General features: G+C 44.4%; 1 protein-coding gene across 1 annotated transcript; it reads left to right on the top strand.

Annotated features, from left to right (window-relative positions):
• Positions 1 to 559: 559 nt before the first annotated feature.
• LOC139352589 (S-antigen protein-like) lies at positions 560 to 22887 on the top strand. The gene is made up of 9 exons (XM_070995261.1): positions 560 to 571; positions 990 to 1145; positions 1422 to 1553; positions 4468 to 4623; positions 4900 to 5031; positions 11779 to 11934; positions 15865 to 16020; positions 19772 to 19927; positions 22765 to 22887. Exons 1-9 carry the CDS (start codon positions 560 to 562, stop codon positions 22885 to 22887), a joined length of 1179 nt encoding a protein of 392 aa, XP_070851362.1.
• The last annotated feature ends 597 nt before the right edge of the window (positions 22888 to 23484 follow it).

Here is a 23484-nt window from a genome sequence, read left to right as displayed (position 1 = left end):
TAACACAAATTGTAAAAAAATCATTTTACTTACGCTGTAAATATGGAAGGGTTTTTATTAAGTCGATTTCCTGGAGCAGGTCCTTCAATTTTTGGTCGTTGTCACTCATTAAACCGCACAGTTGTAACATATACAAAGAAGTGAATTTGCAGCGAAGCTTATTTCGATAACTTTGCGGTTATTTCAAGAGAGGAGTTTGGTCTCTCTCTTCTCACTCTCATATTTTTTACGCCTTCCCCTCACGTCCCTCGTGAATCAGTTCTCAATTTTTCTGGTGTAGAATATGTATTTTTTGACTGGCCGAATATGGTTAATTTTGTACCAACTCCACAAAGAGATCATAAAATCGAGGCCAGTGTAGATACTCGCCGTCGAACTCCGGAGTGCTAATTGGTGGAAGTGCCATTAGTGCATGGCTCATTGGAGCGTCGTTTTCTCGAAGCAGGTTCATTCCGTATTCCTCGTATAATGTGTGGAATTGGGTTAACTCTGCTTCTGCAAGAGCTGCGGCCACAGGTGTGCTATCCAGTTCGTCGTGGGCTTGGCTCAGTAGCGCACAATGGAGGTCCAGGTGCGTTTGTAGGGCTGGGGTGCCCGTTGATTATTTTTTATTTTTCGACCAGCTCTTTAAGTGCTACTAGTCGTGAAGAGTACTCACTTCCAGTGGGCAGTGCCGCTTGCTGGACTTCTTCATCTAGGTCGCAAAACTGCCGCCAGAGATCGTTTAACTAATTTAGCTTACCGGAATAATAGCCGTCTCGGTGGCGTCGGTCGGCAGAATCCTTGCCATAATTCTTAATGAGCTGTTGGATTTCCCTTGCAGCTCGTTTTGTGCGTCTAGTAATCGATTGTGTAAATCGATTCTTGTGTGACTTGTTTCCTCAATGAATGAAGTAGACATATTGTGTGTCTTGGAAACAAAGAATCTTATGTAGCTGGATGAAGCTGAGTATCCTGTGAAGCTGGATGAAGCTGAGTATCCTGTGAAGCTGAATGAAGCTGAGTATCCTGTGAAGCTGGATGAAGCTGAGTATCCTGTGAAGCTGGATGAAGCTGAAGTTCTTGTGACGCTGGAGGAAGAAGCGAATCCTGTGAAGCTGGATGAAGCTGAAGTTCCTGTGACGCTGGAAGAAGAAGCGAATCCTGTGAAGCTGGATTAAGCTGAATTTCCTGTGACGCTGGAAGAAGAAGCGAATCCTGTGAAGCTGGATGAAGCTGAAGTTCTTGTGACGCTGGAGGAAGAAGCGAATCCTGTGAAGCTGGATGAAGCTGAAGTTCCTGTGACGCTGGAAGAAGAAGCGAATCCTGTGAAGCTGGATGAAGCTGAAGTTCCTGTGACACTGGAAGAAGAAGCGTATCCTGTAAAGCTGGATGAAGCTGAAGTTCCTGTGACGCTGGAAGAAGAAGCGTATCCTGTGAAGCTGGATGAAGCTGAAGTTCCTGTGACGCTGGAAGAAGAAGCGTATCCTGTGAAGCTGGATGAAGCTCAAGTTCCGGTGACGCTGGAAGAAGAAGCGTATCCTGTGAAGCTGGATAAAGCTTTGAGTCCTTTAGTGGGAAGGGGGTTGCTTGATCCTTTGTTGTTAAAGGATCACGTCGGGGTCACCAATGTTTGTGCCTAACCGAAGTAGACACTTCCGGGTCACACCGCGGGACAAGGGGGTAATGAGCACTTGTCGCTGGCACGGGGACGCTTTGATGGCAAATGGATGGTAACGATGGTTACTGCGATGCCGGACCACAGGCGATGCTGAACTGCGCTGAGGATGAGCTAACGTGGGTCAGCTGCTAGTGGAGATAGTGTATTACGAGCCCTATTCCCAGAGGTAGGAAGTAGAACCGCGGAGTTATGAGATGCGTTGATAACTGATTTATTCTTCATTTGGTACATGTTTATATACTACTTGGACCACGGAAGTTTAGTGTAATGATTAGTGAAGTAGGCTATATTCTTAAGTAGGTTAGGGAATTATGATTATGGAAGCAGTTTGCGTAGTTGACTCTGCGTAGTTGGCTGTCACTGCAAAATGTGCTGACTGCATTGGGGGGTCAGTGTACCGTTGAGTCGGTGAGACGGTGAGTTAGTGAGACATATAATATGCTGATTAGCAATTCTCATATGCAGTGGGTGCTACTGAGCGCCTGGTACTGTTCCCAACTTGGGTACTGCTTGATTTTTTGGGTGTGGTCATGTTGAGTACCTTTGGGTACGAACATTCTCCCCCCATTGGGGGGTACCCTCAATTAAGTCGTGATGTCGGTCAGCCCTTGACCGAATTGTATAGGAAGCACCTAACAAATCATTGACCAAGGTGGATCTTTCCTTCAACTGCGGTTCACGTTTATGATTCAGGTCCTTCACATCTTCTTGATGCTGCTTAACACTCCCCTTTGCGATAAAATTGACATTACCGTGGGGACTGAAATTGTGCCCTCGTAGAACTTGATCATTTGGCACGTCTATGGTATGTGGACATTCTGCAACAAAACTAAGATATTTCTTGGTTAGGTTTAGAAATGTTGCACCAAAGTCAGCCTTCTTGTAGGTTTTAAATTGATGAGAAGTCGGGTCTATATTCATCGGATTTTTATCTTTTGTTGGCTCATAAGCAGCGTTCGGTCCTGCAAAATCACTTCTGCCTTCTACCCGAATAGGGTTGATTTCCGTATCAGATGAGGTTTCTATATATTTATTCTTTATATTTTAATCGGTGACCTTTCCTTAAGAAATAGCAGATCTGCCATTCTCCTTGAGATAAGATTCACCTGTGATCCACCATCTATTACAGCGCGACATGTTTGTAATTGACCGTTTGGCCCTTGTAATGAGACCTTGGCGGTGGCGAGCAGAGTATATCCTCCTACGTTGTCGTAGCCTGCAATGGTTACTGCGCCGGCCACTGGATTGATAGTCGGTCCTTGGTGTAACAGTGAATGATGCCGTTGCTGGCAGACTCGACAAGTGGTCGGTGATCCGCAGTTTTCAACCTTATGAGCTGTAGACAAACAATTTGTGCATGCTCCTACTTGAATAATGGCTTGACGCCGTGCTTTGGGGTCCATTTGCTGGATACGGCTACATGCTCTAAGATTATGTTGTCCTAGGTGACAAATCTTACAGCTCTCTTCGTTGTGAACTGACTGATGGCGGAGTGTTGCTGTAGGTTGAGCGCTTATCGTCTCCAGCATGCAAGCGCGCCGCTCAATAAACGTCAGTACACTTCATAACGTTGGAATTTCCGTTGGTGCATCTGCTGAATTTTCTAGAGCAGTTAGAGACTGCTGGTCTAGTTTTCTTCTGATAAGAAAACACAGGATTGGATCCCAGGATTTTGTGCTGATATCGAGGTTTTGAAGAGTACTCATTGAGTTTTTTAAAGTGTCATGTAAGGCCTTTAGTTGGCGCGAGGAACCGTCTATAGGCGTATGGTCAATAATTTTTGCAATGGCGGCGAATACTAGTATTTTTCCGTTCTGGTACCTGGCCTTTAAACGCAACCAGGTGTCGTCATAGCCACCCTGTGAGAAGGCTGTGTCCGTCAAGACGTTTCTCGCTTCACCACGAAGCGAACTCTGTAGAATATGTAGTTTTTGACTGGCCGAATATGGTTTATTATGTACCAATTCCACAAAGAGATCATGGAACCGTGGCCAGTCTAGATACTCGCCGTTGAACTCCGGATTGCTAATTGGCGGAAGTGCCAAATTTAGGCTCATTGGCGCGTCGTTTTCTCGTAGCAGGTTCATTTCGTATTCCTCGTATAATGTGTGGAATTGGGCTAGCTCTGCTTCTGCCAGAGCTGCGGCCCCAGGTGTGCTATCCAATTCGTCGTGGGCTTGCCTCAGTAACGCCCAATGGAGATCCAGGTGCCTTTGTAAGGCTGGGGTGACAGTTGGGGCGTTCGAGGCTAATGTTAATGATGACTCCAATTCGTTGCATCTTCTCTGCAACTGTCGGATCACCGTGTCAATTGCGGAATCTCCTTTGACTTGATCTCTTGTTGTGAGCTTGATGTTGGCCGAAGTTCGTCTGGGGGCCTTCGGAAACCCGCTTCCAGTCGGCATGTTGTCCAGAAAGATATTCTGATATTTTTCGACCAGCTCTTTAAGTGCTACTAGTCGTGAAGAGTACTCACTTCCAGTGGGCAGTGCCGCTTGCTGGACTTCTTCATCTAGGTCGCAAAACTGCCGCCAGAGATCGTTTAACTAATTTAGCTTACCGGAATAATAGCCGTCTCGGTGGCGTCGGTCGGCAGAATCCTTGCCATAATTCTTAATGAGCTGTTGGATTTCCCTTGCAGCTCGTTTTGTGCGTCTAGTAATCGATTGTGTAAATCGATTCTTGTGTGACTTGTTTCCTCAATGAATGAAGTAGACATATTGTGTGTCTTGGAAACAAAGAATCTTATGTAGCTGGATGAAGCTGAGTATCCTGTGAAGCTGGATGAAGCTGAGTATCCTGTGAAGCTGAATGAAGCTGAGTATCCTGTGAAGCTGGATGAAGCTGAGTATCCTGTGAAGCTGGATGAAGCTGAAGTTCTTGTGACGCTGGAGGAAGAAGCGAATCCTGTGAAGCTGGATGAAGCTGAAGTTCCTGTGACGCTGGAAGAAGAAGCGAATCCTGTGAAGCTGGATTAAGCTGAATTTCCTGTGACGCTGGAAGAAGAAGCGAATCCTGTGAAGCTGGATGAAGCTGAAGTTCTTGTGACGCTGGAGGAAGAAGCGAATCCTGTGAAGCTGGATGAAGCTGAAGTTCCTGTGACGCTGGAAGAAGAAGCGAATCCTGTGAAGCTGGATGAAGCTGAAGTTCCTGTGACACTGGAAGAAGAAGCGTATCCTGTAAAGCTGGATGAAGCTGAAGTTCCTGTGACGCTGGAAGAAGAAGCGTATCCTGTGAAGCTGGATGAAGCTGAAGTTCCTGTGACGCTGGAAGAAGAAGCGTATCCTGTGAAGCTGGATGAAGCTCAAGTTCCGGTGACGCTGGAAGAAGAAGCGTATCCTGTGAAGCTGGATAAAGCTTTGAGTCCTTTAGTGGGAAGGGGGTTGCTTGATCCTTTGTTGTTAAAGGATCACGTCGGGGTCACCAATGTTTGTGCCTAACCGAAGTAGACACTTCCGGGTCACACCGCGGGACAAGGGGGTAATGAGCACTTGTCGCTGGCACGGGGACGCTTTGATGGCAAATGGATGGTAACGATGGTTACTGCGATGCCGGACCACAGGCGATGCTGAACTGCGCTGAGGATGAGCTAACGTGGGTCAGCTGCTAGTGGAGATAGTGTATTACGAGCCCTATTCCCAGAGGTAGGAAGTAGAACCGCGGAGTTATGAGATGCGTTGATAACTGATTTATTCTTCATTTGGTACATGTTTATATACTACTTGGACCACGGAAGTTTAGTGTAATGATTAGTGAAGTAGGCTATATTCTTAAGTAGGTTAGGGAATTATGATTATGGAAGCAGTTTGCGTAGTTGACTTTGCGTAGTTGGCTGTCACTGCAAAATGTGCTGACTGCATTGGGGGGTCAGTGTACCGTTGAGTCGGTGAGACGGTGAGTTAGTGAGACATATAATATGCTGATTAGCAATTCTCATATGCAGTGGGTGCTACTGAGCGCCTGGTACTGTTCCCAACTTGGGTACTGCTTGATTTTTTGGGTGTGGTCATGTTGAGTACCTTTGGGTACGAACATTCTCCCCCCATTGGGGGGTACCCTCAATTAAGTCGTGATGTCGGTCAGCCCTTGACCGAATTGTATAGGAAGCACCTAACAAATCATTGACCAAGGTGGATCTTTCCTTCAACTGCGGTTCACGTTTATGATTCAGGTCCTTCACATCTTCTTGATGCTGCTTAACACTCCCCTTTGCGATAAAATTGACATTACCGTGGGGACTGAAATTGTGCCCTCGTAGAACTTGATCATTTGGCACGTCTATGGTATGTGGACATTCTGCAACAAAACTAAGATATTTCTTGGTTAGGTTTAGAAATGTTGCACCAAAGTCAGCCTTCTTGTAGGTTTTAAATTGATGAGAAGACGGTTCTATATTCATCGGATTTTTATCTTTTGTTGGCTCATAAGCAGCGTTCGGTCCTGCAAAATCACTTCTGCCTTCTACCCGAATAGGGTTGATTTCCGTATCAGATGAGGTTTCTATATATTTATTCTTTATATTTTAATCGGTGACCTTTCCTTAAGAAATAGCAGATCTGCCATTCTCCTTGAGATAAGATTCACCTGTGATCCACCATCTATTACAGCGCGACATGTTTGTAATTGACCGTTTGGCCCTTGTAATGAGACCTTGGCGGTGGCGAGCAGAGTATATCCTCCTACGTTGTCGTAGCCTGCAATGGTTACTGCGCCGGCCACTGGATTGATAGTCGGTCCTTGGTGTAACAGTGAATGATGCCGTTGCTGGCAGACTCGACAAGTGGTCGGTGATCCGCAGTTTTCAACCTTATGAGCTGTAGACAAACAATTTGTGCATGCTCCTACTTGAATAATGGCTTGACGCCGTGCTTTGGGGTCCATTTGCTGGATACGGCTACATGCTCTAAGATTATGTTGTCCTAGGTGACAAATCTTACAGCTCTCTTCGTTGTGAACTGACTGATGGCGGAGTGTTGCTGTAGGTTGAGCGCTTATCGTCTCCAGCATGCAAGCGCGCCGCTCAATAAACGTCAGTACACTTCATAACGTTGGAATTTCCGTTGGTGCATCTGCTGAATTTTCTAGAGCAGTTAGAGACTGCTGGTCTAGTTTTCTTCTGATAAGAAAACACAGGATTGGATCCCAGGATTTTGTGCTGATATCGAGGTTTTGAAGAGTACTCATTGAGTTTTTTAAAGTGTCATGTAAGGCCTTTAGTTGGCGCGAGGAACCGTCTATAGGCGTATGGTCAATAATTTTTGCAATGGCGGCGAATACTAGTATTTTTCCGTTCTGGTACCTGGCCTTTAAACGCAACCAGGTGTCGTCATAGCCACCCTGTGAGAAGGCTGTGTCCGTCAAGACGTTTCTCGCTTCACCACGAAGCGAACTCTGTAGAATATGTAGTTTTTGACTGGCCGAATATGGTTTATTATGTACCAATTCCACAAAGAGATCATGGAACCGTGGCCAGTCTAGATACTCGCCGTTGAACTCCGGATTGCTAATTGGCGGAAGTGCCAAATTTAGGCTCATTGGCGCGTCGTTTTCTCGTAGCAGGTTCATTTCGTATTCCTCGTATAATGTGTGGAATTGGGCTAGCTCTGCTTCTGCCAGAGCTGCGGCCCCAGGTGTGCTATCCAATTCGTCGTGGGCTTGCCTCAGTAACGCCCAATGGAGATCCAGGTGCCTTTGTAAGGCTGGGGTGACAGTTGGGGCGTTCGAGGCTAATGTTAATGATGACTCCAATTCGTTGCATCTTCTCTGCAACTGTCGGATCACCGTGTCAATTGCGGAATCTCCTTTGACTTGATCTCTTGTTGTGAGCTTGATGTTGGCCGAAGTTCGTCTGGGGGCCTTCGGAAACCCGCTTCCAGTCGGCATGTTGTCCAGAAAGATATTCTGATATTTTTCGACCAGCTCTTTAAGTGCTACTAGTCGTGAAGAGTACTCACTTCCAGTGGGCAGTGCCGCTTGCTGGACTTCTTCATCTAGGTCGCAAAACTGCCGCCAGAGATCGTTTAACTAATTTAGCTTACCGGAATAATAGCCGTCTCGGGTGGCGTCGGTCGGCAGAATCCTTGCCATAATTCTTAATGAGCTGTTGGATTTCCCTTGCAGCTCGTTTTGTGCGTCTAGTAATCGATTGTGTAAATCGATTCTTGTGTGACTTGTTTCCTCAATGAATGAAGTAGACATATTGTGTGTCTTGGAAACAAAGAATCTTATGTAGCTGGATAAAGCTGAGTATCCTGTGAAGCTGGATGAAGCTGAGTATCCTGTGAAGCTGGATGAAGCTGAAGTTCCTGTGACGCTGGAAGAAGAAGCGAATCGTGTGAAGCTGGATTAAGCTGAATTGCCTGTGACGCTGGAAGAAGAAGCGAATCCTGTGAAGCTGGATGAAGCTGAAGTTCTTGTGACGCTGGAGGAAGAAGCGAATCCTGTGAAGCTGGATGAAGCTGAAGTTCCTGTGACGCTGGAAGAAGAAGCGAATCCTGTGAAGCTGGATGAAGCTGAAGTTCCTGTGACACTGGAAGAAGAAGCGTATCCTGTAAAGCTGGATGAAGCTGAAGTTCCTGTGTCGCTGGAAGAAGAAGCGTATCCTGTGAAGCTGGATGAAAATGAAGTTCCTGTGACGCTGCAAGAAGAAGCGTATCCTGTGAAGCTGGATGAAGCTGAAGTTCCTGTGACGCTGGAAGAAGAAGCGTATCCTGTGAAGCTGGATAAAGCTTTGAGTCCTTTAGTGGGAAGGGGGTTGCTTGAGTGTGATCTTTTGTTGTTAAAGGATCACGTCGGGGTCACCAATGTTTGTGCCTAATCGAAGTAGACACTTCCGGGTCACACCGCGGGACAAGGGGGTAATGAGCACTTGTCGCTGGCACGGGGACGCTTTGATGGTAGGACGATCGCGTCGCGGCAATGGTAACGATGGTTACTGCGATGCCGGACCACAGGCGATGCTGAACTGCGCTGAGGGTGAGCTAACGTGGGTCAGCTGCTAGTGGAGATAGTGTATTACGAGCCCTATTCCCAGAGGTAGGAAGTAGAACCGCGGAGTTATGAGATGCGTTGATAACTGATTTATTCTTCATTTGGTACATGTTTATATACTACTTGGACCACGGAAGTTTAGTGTAATGATTAGTGAAGTAGGCTATATTCTAAAGTAGGTTAGGGAATTATGATTATGGTAGCAGTTTGCGTAGTTGACTTTGCGTAGTTGGCTGTCACTGCAAAATGTGCTGACTGCATTGGGGGGTCAGTGTACCGTTGAGTCGGTGAGACGGTGAGTTAGTGAGACATATAATATGCTGATCAGCAATTCTCATATGCAGTGGGTGCTACTGAGCGCCTGGTACTGTTCCCAACTTGGGTACTGCTTGATTTTTTGGGTGTGGTCATGTTGAGTACCTTTGGGTACGAACATTCTCCCCCCATTGGGGGGTACCCTCAATTAAGTCGTGATGTCGGTCAGCCCTTGACCGAATTGTATAGGAAGCACCTAACAAATCATTGACCAAGGTGGATCTTTCCTTCAACTGCGGTTCACGTTTATGATTCAGGTCCTTCACATCTTCTTGATGCTGCTTAACACTCCCCTTTGCGATAAAATTGACATTACCGTGGGGACTGAAATTGTGCCCTCGTAGAACTTGATCATTTGGCACGTCTATGGTATGTGGACATTCTGCAACAAAACTAAGATATTTCTTGGTTAGGTTTAGAAATGTTGCACCAAAGTCAGCCTTCTTGTAGGTTTTAAATTGATGAGAAGACGGTTCTATATTCATCGGATTTTTATCTTTTGTTGGCTCATAAGCAGCGTTCGGTCCTGCAAAATCACCTCTGCCTTCTACCCGAATAGGGTTGATTTCCGTATCAGATGAGGTTTCTTCATTGAGATAACCTGTGATTACATAACCAAGCCTAGTGCCTTGTGCCAAAGGTTTATTAGGTCCTAGTTCAAGAAGTTCACCGGTTATTACACGAGAATACACATCAACCCCTAAGGTTAGGTCAATGGGTCCAGGTTGCCGAAAGTCAGGATCTGCTAACGGCAGTCCCTCGGGAATATTAAGATCGGTTGTAATCGGTACTGACGGTTGGTCTGTAATGACTGTGGGCATAATAAATACCTCTAATAGTTTTTCAAACTCTGATGTACATGATGAGAGCTTTAGTGTTGATCTAATTGCTGTTGATATCTTTCCTCCGATTCCAGATTTTTCAATCGGTGACCTTTCCTTAAGAAATAGCAGATCTGCCATTCTCCTTGAGATAAGATTCACCTGTGATCCACCATCTATTACAGCGCGACATGTTTGTAATTGACCGTTTGGCCCTTGTAATGAGACCTTGGCGGTGGCGAGCAGAGTATATCCTCCTACGTTGTCGTAGCCTGCAATGGTTACTGCGCCGGCCACTGGATTGATAGTCGGTCCTTGGTGTAACAGTGAATGATGCCGTTGCTGGCAGACTCGACAAGTGGTCGGTGATCCGCAGCTTTCAACCTTATGAGCTGTAGACAAACAATTTGTGCATGCTCCTACTTGAATAATGGCTTGACGCCGTGCTTTGGGGTCCATTTGCTGGATACGGCTACATGCTCTAAGATTATGTTGTCCTAGGTGACAAATCTTACAGCTCTCTTCGTTGTGAACTGACTGATGGCGGAGTGTTGCTGTAGGTTGAGCGCTTATCGTCTCCAGCATGCAAGCGCGCCTCTCAATAAACGTCAGTACACTCCATAACATTGGAATTTCCGTTGGTGCATCCGCTGAATTCTCCAGAGCAGCTAGAGACTGCTGGTCTAGTTTTCTTCTGATAATAAAACACAGGATTGGATCCCAGGATTTTGTGGTGACATCGAGGTTTTGGAGAGTACTCATTGAGTTTTTGATAGAGTCATGTAAGGCCCTTAGTTGGCGCGATGAGCCGTCTATAAGCCTATGGTCAATAATTTTTGCAGTGGCGGCGAATACTAGTATTTTGTCGTTCTGGTACCTGGCCTTCAACCGCAACCAGGTGTCGTCATAGCCACCCTGTGAGAAGGCTGTGTCTGTCAAGACGTTCCTCGCTTCACCACGAAGCGAACTCTGTAGAATATGTAGTTTTTGACTGGCCGAATATGGTTTGTTATGTACCAATTCCACAAAGAGATCATGGAACCGTGGCCAGTCTAGATACTCGCCGTTGAACTCCGGATTGCTAATTGGCGGAAGTGCCAAATTTAGGCTCATTGGCGCGTCGTTTTCTCGTAGCAGGTTCATTTCGTATTCCTCGTATAATGTGTGGAATTGGGCTAGCTCTGCTTCTGCCAGAGCTGCGGCCCCAGGTGTGCTATCCAATTCGTCGTGGGCTTGCCTCAGTAACGCCCAATGGAGATCCAGGTGCCTTTGTAAGGCTGGGGTGACAGTTGGGGCGTTCGAGGCTAATGTTAATGATGACTCCAATTCGTTGCATCTTCTCTGCAACTGTCGGATCACCGTGTCAATTGCGGAATCTCCTTTGACTTGATCTCTTGTTGTGAGCTTGATGTTGGCCGAAGTTGGCATGTTGTCCAGAAAGATATTCTGATATTTTTCGACCAGCTCTTTAAGTGCTACTAGTCGTGAAGAGTACTCACTTCCAGTGGGCAGTGCCGCTTGCTGGACTTCTTCATCTAGGTCGCAAAACTGCCGCCAGAGATCGTTTAACTAATTTAGCTTACCGGAATAATAGCCGTCTCGGTGGCGTCGGTCGGCAGAATCCTTGCCATAATTCTTAATGAGCTGTTGGATTTCCCTTGCAGCTCGTTTTGTGCGTCTAGTAATCGATTGTGTAAATCGATTCTTGTGTGACTTGTTTCCTCAATGAATGAAGTAGACATATTGTGTGTCTTGGAAACAATGAATCTTATGTAGCTGGATGAAGCTGAGTATCCTGTGAAGCTGGATGAAACTGAGTATCCTGTGAAGCTGGATGAAGCTGAGTATCCTGTGAAGCTGGATGAAGCTGAGTATCCTGTGAAGCTGGATGAAGCTGAAGTTCCTGTGACGCTGGAAGAAGAAGCGAATCCTGTGAAGCTGGATGAAGCTGAAGTTCCTGTGGCACTGGAAGAAGAAGCGTATCCTGTAAAGCTGGATGAAGCTGAAGTTCTTGTGACGCTGGAAGAAGAAGCGAATCCTGTGAACCTGGATGAAGCTGAAGTTCTTGTGACGCTGGAGGAAGAAGCGAATCCTGTGAAGCTGGATGAAGCTGAAGTTCCTGTGACGCTGGAAGAAGAAGCGAATCCTGTGAAGCTGGATGAAGCTGAAGTTCCTGTGACACTGGAAGAAGAAGCGTATCCTGTAAAGCTGGATGAAGCTGAAGTTCCTGTGACGCTGAAAGAAGAAGCGTATCCTGTGAAGCTGGATGAAGCTGAAGTTCCTGTGACGCTGGAAGAAGAAGCGTATCCTGTGAAGCTGGATGAAGCTGAAGTTCCTGTGACGCTGGAAGAAGAAGCGTATCCTGTGAAGCTGAATAAAGCTTTGAGTTCTTTAGTGTGAAGGGGGTTGCTTGAGTGTGATCCTTTGTTGTTAAAGGATCACGTCGGGGTCACCAATGTTTGTGCCTAACCGAAGTAGACACTTCCGGGTCACACCGCGGGACAAGGGGGTAATGAGCACTTGTCGCTGGCACGGGGACGCTTTGATGGCAGGACGATCGCGTCGCGGCAATGGTAACGATGGTTATTGCGATGCCGGACCACAGGCGATGCTGAACTGCGCTGAGGGTGAGCTAACGTGGGTCAGCTGCTAGTGGAGAGGTTATGAGATGCGTTGATAACTGATTTATTCTTCATTTGGTACATGTTTATATACTACTTGGACCACGGAAGTTTAGTGTAATGATTAGTGAAGTAGGCTATATTCTAAAGTAGGTTAGGGAATTATGATTATGGTAGCAGTTTGCAAAAAATGTGCTGACTGCATTGGGGGGTCAGTGTGCCGTTGAGTCGGTGAGACGGTGAGTTAGTGAGACATATAATATGCTGATAGCAATTCTCATATGCAGTGGGTGCTATTGAGCGCCTGGTACTGTTCCCAACTTGGCTACTGCTTGATTTGTTGGGTGTGGTCATGTTGAGTACCTTTGGGTACGAACACATACATATGTTCATAGAAATCTGTGTTTGTTAATAGCATCCAATTTACTTAATTATTTCACACTTTAGCTTATAAGCTAATAATTATTAGTAAACGTTACGTTACGTTTATGTTTGTGTGTATATGTCTGTGTGCAAAGCAGTCCCCTTCACTTCCAAAAAAAAGCTTCACTTGTGAATCACCTTGTGAATCACGTGGGACATGTCCTCTTGCACAAGTGAAGAGCAAGTGACACAAGTGAAAATTCAAATGAAAATTTATCGAAGTCCCACGGGACTTCACTTGTTCCTTATTCGCATTTATCGTATGGCCTGTCACGTGCATGTTAAACGTCCCACGTGAAATCACTTGTGAAATTAAGAATATTTTTAACGAGTTTTCACTTATGAAATCAAGTTACTAGCAAGTGACACGTCCCAGGTGAAATCACTTGTGAAATTCAGAATATTTCGAATGAGTTTTTACCTATGAATATATAGAATTTAAAATGCATACATTTTTATTTACTTTTAAATTCATTTTAATAAAATTGTGTTATTTAGGATATCTTTTAAAGGACAATTATTGTTAGTAAGTCAACTTTCCGGGTCCTCCGAATCCTTGGCCAGCGCTCCTGAAAAAATGTATGTTTAAAAATTTCGTTTTTTTTTTATTATTTACCTTTTAGAGCTGTTATTAACCCCTTGGAGGATTTTTATTGGCACAAAACATTTCATCATCCACTTTCGGCTAACGGAACCCATTGAATACCTTCAAAATTTACGTACTTTAAACTAAGATCAACGCACAACATCTTAAACTAAATGTAACACTTACCTGACTTTAGTATATTAACTTAATGAAACTTGTTAACTAATGCGCACAAATTAAGTTCATTGAAAGGGAAGCTTTCAATTACTCAAACAGAATGCACCTCTCACCCCTTGACTTGATTTCTTTTGCTTTCTCTTCGCCGTTGGCGCGTGCCACTGCACCTATACCCTTTCTAAAGCGAAAAATATCTGACTGTATAATTTTTACTTCTTAAGTAAAAAATACAATAAAAGTTTTTTAAAAATGGTAATATTAAATGTTTTAAATATTCAAATCAATTTTAACGGACTAAATTTCTATAACCTAACTAAAAAATTATATATATTAAGCACAACATTATAAGTAAATTCAAGTTACCTAATTTTACTATAATCAAATAATTTACTTTTATAAAACAATATTAGTTTTTTTTTTCGATATACAATAATGTTCCTAAAATATTAGGGCATTCACATGTCGCAGCCCCACGAAAATTTTTCGCCGAAATATTAGTCGCTAGCCGAACATAACGGAGAGAGAGAAAAACAAGGGAGAACGCTATAGTCGAGTACCTCGACTATCAGATACCCGTTACTCAGCTAAATGGAGATATGCAAGCAGCAAAGCGAGATTAAAATGCGCCACCTACCGGCGGTAGACAGATTTAAGCGTTATGGGTGTTAGAGTGGGCGTGGCAAACTTTTTTTTGGGTCAGTCGATAGGTATTGATGAGAACATTACATTTCAGTTAAAATTTTCTATCTAGCATCAAAACTGTAGGAGCCACCGTTTTGGGCGGTTTGTGGGCGTTAGAGTGTGCGTGGCAGTGTCCGGACAGACGGACAGACGGACATGGCTAGATCGACTCGGCTAGTGATCCTGATCAAGAATATATATACTTTATGGGGTCGGAAACGCTTCCTTCTGCCTGTTACATACTTTCCGACGAATCTAGTTTACCCTTTTACTCTACGAGTAACGGGTATAATAACGTACCGGCCGAAATTTGTCTCTGAGAGCGCCGAGTACAGGCAGATTATAAGACAAAGAAAGAGAGGGATCCTCCGAATATCTGCCTCTTTTTGTTGCACGACCGTTTTAGTCGGGAGTCTTCTACGATGCGTCGACTTCTCTGCTGAACTCAACAGCGGCACAGCGTTTTAGGCGCAAAAAAAAAATGCTTTTTGCCTTGAGCCATTTCACCGCGTCCCTACTGCAGAACTGAAGGGTCATTACAACACATTACCAATTTCGTTTTGTTAAGAAAAACGAGCTCGAATAAAAATCAAAGATAAACTAACACAAATTGTAAAAAAATCATTTTACTTACGCTGTAAATATGGAAGGGTTTTTATTAAGTCGATTTCCTGGAGCAGGTCCTTCAATTTTTGGTCGTTGTCACTCATTAAACCGCACAGTTGTAACATATACAAAGAAGTGAATTTGCAGCGAAGCTTATTTCGATAACTTTGCGGTTATTTCAAGAGAGGAGTTTGGTCTCTCTCTTCTCACTCTCATATTTTTTACGCCTTCCCCTCACGTCCCTCGTGAATCAGTTCTCAATTTTTCTGGTGTAGAATATGTATTTTTTGACTGGCCGAATATGGTTAATTTTGTACCAACTCCACAAAGAGATCATAAAATCGAGGCCAGTGTAGATACTCGCCGTCGAACTCCGGAGTGCTAATTGGTGGAAGTGCCATTAGTGCATGGCTCATTGGAGCGTCGTTTTCTCGAAGCAGGTTCATTCCGTATTCCTCGTATAATGTGTGGAATTGGGTTAACTCTGCTTCTGCAAGAGCTGCGGCCACAGGTGTGCTATCCAGTTCGTCGTGGGCTTGGCTCAGTAGCGCACAATGGAGGTCCAGGTGCGTTTGTAGGGCTGGGGTGCCCGTTGATTATTTTTTATTTTTCGACCAGCTCTTTAAGTGCTACTAGTCGTGAAGAGTACTCACTTCCAGTGGGCAGTGCCGCTTGCTGGACTTCTTCATCTAGGTCGCAAAACTGCCGCCAGAGATCGTTTAACTAATTTAGCTTACCGGAATAATAGCCGTCTCGGTGGCGTCGGTCGGCAGAATCCTTGCCATAATTCTTAATGAGCTGTTGGATTTCCCTTGCAGCTCGTTTTGTGCGTCTAGTAATCGATTGTGTAAATCGATTCTTGTGTGACTTGTTTCCTCAATGAATGAAGTAGACATATTGTGTGTCTTGGAAACAAAGAATCTTATGTAGCTGGATGAAGCTGAGTATCCTGTGAAGCTGGATGAAGCTGAGTATCCTGTGAAGCTGAATGAAGCTGAGTATCCTGTGAAGCTGGATGAAGCTGAGTATCCTGTGAAGCTGGATGAAGCTGAAGTTCTTGTGACGCTGGAGGAAGAAGCGAATCCTGTGAAGCTGGATGAAGCTGAAGTTCCTGTGACGCTGGAAGAAGAAGCGAATCCTGTGAAGCTGGATTAAGCTGAATTTCCTGTGACGCTGGAAGAAGAAGCGAATCCTGTGAAGCTGGATGAAGCTGAAGTTCTTGTGACGCTGGAGGAAGAAGCGAATCCTGTGAAGCTGGATGAAGCTGAAGTTCCTGTGACGCTGGAAGAAGAAGCGAATCCTGTGAAGCTGGATGAAGCTGAAGTTCCTGTGACACTGGAAGAAGAAGCGTATCCTGTAAAGCTGGATGAAGCTGAAGTTCCTGTGACGCTGGAAGAAGAAGCGTATCCTGTGAAGCTGGATGATGCTGAAGTTCCTGTGACGCTGGAAGAAGAAGCGTATCCTGTGAAGCTGGATGAAGCTGAAGTTCCTGTGACGCTGGAAGAAGAAGCGTATCCTGTGAAGCTGGATAAAGCTTTGAGTCCTTTAGTGGGAAGGGGGTTGCTTGATCCTTTGTTGTTAAAGGATCACGTCGGGGTCACCAATGTTTGTGCCTAACCGAAGTAGACACTTCCGGGTCACACCGCGGGACAAGGGGGTAATGAGCACTTGTCGCTGGCACGGGGACGCTTTGATGGCAGGACGATCGCGTCGCGGCAATGGTAACGATGGTTACTGCGATGCCGGACCACAGGCGATGCTGAACTGCGCTGAGGGTGAGCTAACGTGGGTCAGCTGCTAGTGGAGATAGTGTATTACGAGCCCTATTCCCAGAGGTAGGAAGTAGAACCGCGGAGTTATGAGATGCGTTGATAACTGATTTATTCTTCATTTGGTACATGTTTATATACTACTTGGACCACGGAAGTTTAGTGTAATGATTAGTGAAGTAGGCTATATTCTAAAGTAGGTTAGGGAATTATGATTATGGTAGCAGTTTGCGTAGTTGACTTTGCGTAGTTGGCTGTCACTGCAAAATGTGCTGACTGCATTGGGGGGTCAGTGTACCGTTGAGTCGGTGAGACGGTGAGTTAGTGAGACATATAATATGCTGATCAGCAATTCTCATATGCAGTGGGTGCTACTGAGCGCCTGGTACTGTTCCCAACTTGGGTACTGCTTGATTTTTTGGGTGTGGTCATGTTGAGTACCTTTGGGTACGAACATTCTCCCCCCATTGGGGGGTACCCTCAATTAAGTCGTGATGTCGGTCAGCCCTTGACCGAATTGTATAGGAAGCACCTAACAAATCATTGACCAAGGTGGATCTTTCCTTCAACTGCGGTTCACGTTTATGATTCAGGTCCTTCACATCTTCTTGATGCTGCTTAACACTCCCCTTTGCGATAAAATTGACATTACCGTGGGGACTGAAATTGTGCCCTCGTAGAACTTGATCATTTGGCACGTCTATGGTATGTGGACATTCTGCAACAAAACTAAGATATTTCTTGGTTAGGTTTAGAAATGTTGCACCAAAGTCAGCCTTTTTGTAGGTTTTAAATTGATGAGAAGACGGTTCTATATTCATCGGATTTTTATCTTTTGTTGGCTCATAAGCAGCGTTCGGTCCTGCAAAATCACCTCTGCCTTCTACCCGAATAGGGTTGATTTCCGTATCAGATGAGGTTTCTTCATTGAGATAACCTGTGATTACATAACCAAGCCTAGTGCCTTGTGCCAAAGGTTTATTAGGTCCTAGTTCAAGAAGTTCACCGGTTATTACACGAGAATACACATCAACCCCTAAGGTTAGGTCAATGGGTCCAGGTTGCCGAAAGTCAGGATCTGCTAACGGCAGTCCCTCGGGAATATTAAGATCGGTTGTAATCGGTACTGACGGTTGGTCTGTAATGACTGTGGGCATAATAAATACCTCTAATAGTTTTTCAAACTCTGATGTACATGATGAGAGCTTTAGTGTTGATCTAATTGCTGTTGATATCTTTCCTCCGATTCCAGATTTTTCAATCGGTGACCTTTCCTTAAGAAATAGCAGATCTGCCATTCTCCTTGAGATAAGATTCACCTGTGATCCACCATCTATTACAGCGCGACATGTTTGTAATTGACCGTTTGGCCCTTGTAATGAGACCTTGGCGGTGGCGAGCAGAGTATATCCTCCTACGTTGTCGTAGCCTGCAATGGTTACTGCGCCGGCCACTGGATTGATAGTCGGTCCTTGGTGTAACAGTGAATGATGCCGTTGCTGGCAGACTCGACAAGTGGTCGGTGATCCGCAGTTTTCAACCTTATGAGCTGTAGACAAACAATTTGTGCATGCTCCTACTTGAATAATGGCTTGACGCCGTGCTTTGGGGTCCATTTGCTGGATACGGCTACATGCTCTAAGATTATGTTGTCCTAGGTGACAAATCTTACAGCTCTCTTCGTTGTGAACTGACTGATGGCGGAGTGTTGCTGTAGGTTGAGCGCTTATCGTCTCCAGCATGCAAGCGCGCCTCTCAATAAACGTCAGTACACTCCATAACATTGGAATTTCCGTTGGTGCATCCGCTGAATTCTCCAGAGCAGCTAGAGACTGCTGGTCTAGTTTTCTTCTGATAATAAAACACAGGATTGGATCCCAGGATTTTGTGGTGACATCGAGGTTTTGGAGAGTACTCAATGAGTTTTTGATAGAGTCATGTAAGGCCCTTAGTTGGCGCGATGAGCCGTCTATAAGCCTATGGTCAATAATTTTTGCAGTGGCGGCGAATACTAGTATTTTGTCGTTCTGGTACCTGGCCTTCAACCGCAACCAGGTGTCGTCATAGCCACCCTGTGAGAAGGCTGTGTCTGTCAAGACGTTCCTCGCTTCACCACGAAGCGAACTCTGTAGAATATGTAGTTTTTGACTGGCCGAATATGGTTTGTTATGTACCAATTCCACAAAGAGATCATGGAACCGTGGCCAGTCTAGATACTCGCCGTTGAACTCCGGATTGCTAATTGGCGGAAGTGCCAAATTTAGGCTCATTGGCGCGTCGTTTTCTCGTAGCAGGTTCATTTCGTATTCCTCGTATAATGTGTGGAATTGGGCTAGCTCTGCTTCTGCCAGAGCTGCGGCCCCAGGTGTGCTATCCAATTCGTCGTGGGCTTGCCTCAGTAACGCCCAATGGAGATCCAGGTGCCTTTGTAAGGCTGGGGTGACAGTTGGGGCGTTCGAGGCTAATGTTAATAATGACTCCAATTCGTTGCATCTTCTCTGCAACTGTCGGATCACCGTGTCAATTGCGGAATCTCCTTTGACTTGATCTCTTGTTGTGAGCTTGATGTTGGCCGAAGTTGGCATGTTGTCCAGAAAGATATTCTGATATTTTTCGACCAGCTCTTTAAGTGCTACTAGTCGTGAAGAGTACTCACTTCCAGTGGGCAGTGCCGCTTGCTGGACTTCTTCATCTAGGTCGCAAAACTGCCGCCAGAGATCGTTTAACTAATTTAGCTTACCGGAATAATAGCCGTCTCGGTGGCGTCGGTCGGCAGAATCCTTGCCATAATTCTTAATGAGCTGTTGGATTTCCCTTGCAGCTCGTTTTGTGCGTCTAGTAATCGATTGTGTAAATCGATTCTTGTGTGACTTGTTTCCTCAATGAATGAAGTAGACATATTGTGTGTCTTGGAAACAATGAATCTTATGTAGCTGGATAAAGCTGAGTATCCTGTGAAGCTGGATGAAACTGAGTATCCTGTGAAGCTGGATGAAGCTGAGTATCCTGTGAAGCTGGATGAAGCTGAAGTTCCTGTGACGCTGGAAGAAGAAGCGAATCCTGTGAAGCTGGATGAAGCTGAAGTTCCTGTGACACTGGAAGAAGAAGCGTATCCTGTAAAGCTGGATGAAGCTGAAGTTCTTGTGACGCTGGAAGAAGAAGCGAATCCTGTGAACCTGGATGAAGCTGAAGTTCTTGTGACGCTGGAGGAAGAAGCGAATCCTGTGAAGCTGGATGAAGCTGAAGTTCCTGTGACGCTGGAAGAAGAAGCGAATCCTGTGAAGCTGGATGAAGCTGAAGTTCCTGTGACACTGGAAGAAGAAGCGTATCCTGTAAAGCTGGATGAAGCTGAAGTTCCTGTGACGCTGAAAGAAGAAGCGTATCCTGTGAAGCTGGATGAAGCTGAAGTTCCTGTGACGCTGGAAGAAGAAGCGTATCCTGTGAAGCTGGATGAAGCTGAAGTTCCTGTGACGCTGGAAGAAGAAGCGTATCCTGTGAAGCTGGATAAAGCTTTGAGTTCTTTAGTGTGAAGGGGGTTGCTTGAGTGTGATCCTTTGTTGTTAAAGGATCACGTCGGGGTCACCAATGTTTGTGCCTAACCGAAGTAGACACTTCCGGGTCACACCGCGGGACAAGGGGGTAATGAGCACTTGTCGCTGGCACGGGGACGCTTTGATGGCAGGACGATCGCGTCGCGGCAATGGTAACGATGGTTATTGCGATGCCGGACCACAGGCGATGCTGAACTGCGCTGAGGGTGAGCTAACGTGGGTCAGCTGCTAGTGGAGAGGTTATGAGATGCGTTGATAACTGATTTATTCTTCATTTGGTACATGTTTATATACTACTTGGACCACGGAAGTTTAGTGTAATGATTAGTGAAGTAGGCTATATTCTAAAGTAGGTTAGGGAATTATGATTATGGTAGCAGTTTGCAAAAAATGTGCTGACTGCATTGGGGGGTCAGTGTGCCGTTGAGTCGGTGAGACGGTGAGTTAGTGAGACATATAATATGCTGATCAGCAATTCTCATATGCAGTGGGTGCTATTGAGCGCCTGGTACTGTTCCCAACTTGGCTACTGCTTGATTTGTTGGGTGTGGTCATGTTGAGTACCTTTGGGTACGAACACATACATATGTTCATAGAAATCTGTGTTTGTTAATAGCATCCAATTTACTTAATTATTTCACACTTTAGCTTATAAGCTAATAATTATTAGTAAACGTTACGTTACGTTTATGTTTGTGTGTATATGTCTGTGTGCAAAGCAGTCCCCTTCACTTCCAAAAAAAAGCTTCACTTGTGAATCACGTGGGACATGTCCTCTTGCACAAGTGAAGAGCAAGTGACACAAGTGAAAATTCAAATGAAAATTTATCGAAGTCCCACGGGACTTCACTTGTTCCTTATTCGCATTTATCGTATGGCCTGTCACGTGCATGTTAAACGTCCCACGTGAAATCACTTGTGAAATTAAGAATATTTTTAACGAGTTTTCACTTATGAAATCAAGTTACTAGCAAGTGACACGTCCCAGGTGAAATCACTTGTGAAATTCAGAATATTTCGAATGAGTTTTTACCTATGAATATATAGAATTTAAAATGCATACATTTTTATTTACTTTTAAATTCATTTTAATAAAATTGTGTTATTTAGGATATCTTTTAAAGGACAATTATTGTTAGTAAGTCTACTTTCCGGGTCCTCCGAATCCTTGGCCAGCGCTCCTGAAAAAATGTATGTTTAAAAATTTCGTTTTTTTTTATTATTTACCTTTTAGAGCTGTTATTAACCCCTTGGAGGATTTTTATTGGCACAAAACATTTCATCATCCACTTTCGGCTAACGGAACCCATTGAATACCTTCAAAATTTACGTACTTTAAACTAAGATCAACGCACAACATCTTAAACTAAATGTAACACTTACCTGACTTTAGTATATTAACTTAATGAAACTTGTTAACTAATGCGCACAAATTAAGTTCATTGAAAGGGAAGCTTTCAATTACTCAAACAGAATGCACCTCTCACCCCTTGACTTGATTTCTTTTGCTTTCTCTTCGCCGTTGGCGCGTGCCACTGCACCTATACCCTTTCTAAAGCGAAAAATATCTGACTGTATAATTTTTACTTCTTAAGTAAAAAATACAATAAAAGTTTTTTAAAAATGGTAATATTAAATGTTTTAAATATTCAAATCAATTTTAACGGACTAAATTTCTATAACCTAACTAAAAAATTATATATATTAAGCACAACATTATAAGTAAATTCAAGTTACCTAATTTTACTATAATCAAATAATTTACTTTTATAAAACAATATTAGTTTTTTTTTTCGATATACAATAATGTTCCTAAAATATTAGGGCATTCACATGTCGCAGCCCCACGAAAATTTTTCGCCGAAATATTAGTCGCTAGCCGAACATAACGGAGAGAGAGAAAAACAAGGGAGAACGCTATAGTCGAGTACCTTGACTATCAGATACCCGTTACTCAGCTAAATGGAGATATGCAAGCAGCAAAGCGAGATTAAAATGCGCCACCTACCGGCGGTAGACAGATTTAAGCGTTATGGGTGTTAGAGTGGGCGTGGCAAACTTTTTTTTGGGTCAGTCGATAGGTATTGATGAGAACATTACATTTCAGTTAAAATTTTCTATCTAGCATCAAAACTGTAGGAGCCACCGTTTTGGGCGGTTTGTGGGCGTTAGAGTGTGCGTGGCAGTCTACTGAAACAAACTTGCGCTGCGTAGGAAGCTCAGGAATCTGCACGCCAAATCTCAATAGCCTAGCTCCCATAGTTTCCGAGATCTCAGCGTTCATCCGGACAGACGGACAGACGGACAGACGGACATGGCTAGATCGACTCGGCTAGTGTTCCTGATCAAGAATATATATACTTTATGGGGTCGGAAACGCTTCCTTCTGCCTGTTACATACTTTCCGACGAATCTAGTTTACCCTTTTACTCTACGAGTAACGGGTATAATAACGTACCGGCCGAAATTTGTCTCTGAGAGCGCCGAGTACAGGCAGATTATAAGACAAAGAAAGAGAGGGATCCTCCGAATATCTGCCTCTTTTTGTTGCACGACCGTTTTAGTCGGGAGTCTTCTACGATGCGTCGACTTCTCTGCTGAACTCAACAGCGGCACAGCGTTTTAGGCGCAAAAAAAAAATGCTTTTTGCCTTGAGCCATTTCACCGCGTCCCTACTGCAGAACTGAAGGGTCATTACAACACATTACCAATTTCGTTTTGTTAAGAAAAACGAGCTCAAATAAAAATCAAAGATAAACTAACACAAATTGTAAAAAAATCATTTTACTTACGCTGTAAATATGGAAGGGTTTTTATTAAGTCGATTTCCTGGAGCAGGTCCTTCAATTTTTGGTCGTTGACACTCATTAAACCGCACAGTTTTAACATATACAAAGAAGTGAATTTGCAGCGAAGCTTATTTCGATAACTTTGCGGTTATTTCAAGAGAGGAGTTTGCTCTCTCTCTTCTCACTCTCATATTTTTTACGCCTTCCCCTCACGTCCCTCGTGAATCAGTTCTCAATTTTTCTGGTGTAGAATATGTATTTTTTGACTGGCCGAATATGGTTAATTTTGTACCAACTCCACAAAGAGATCATGGAATCGAGGCCAGTCTAGATACTCGCCGTCGAACTCCGGAGTGCTAATTGATGGAAGTGCCATTAGTGCATGGCTCATTGGAGCGTCGTTTTCTCGAAGCAGGTTCATTCCGTATTCCTCGTATAATGTGTGGAATTGGGTTAACTCTGCTTCTGCAAGAGCTGCGGCCACAGATGTGCTAT

Source organism: Drosophila suzukii, chromosome 2R, assembly GCF_043229965.1.
Source record: "Drosophila suzukii chromosome 2R, CBGP_Dsuzu_IsoJpt1.0, whole genome shotgun sequence".
In the NCBI taxonomy this organism is placed as follows: domain Eukaryota; kingdom Metazoa; phylum Arthropoda; class Insecta; order Diptera; family Drosophilidae; genus Drosophila; species Drosophila suzukii.
The sequence above is the reverse complement of the archived record's forward strand: the minus strand, read 5'-3'. Positions and strand labels throughout refer to the sequence as shown.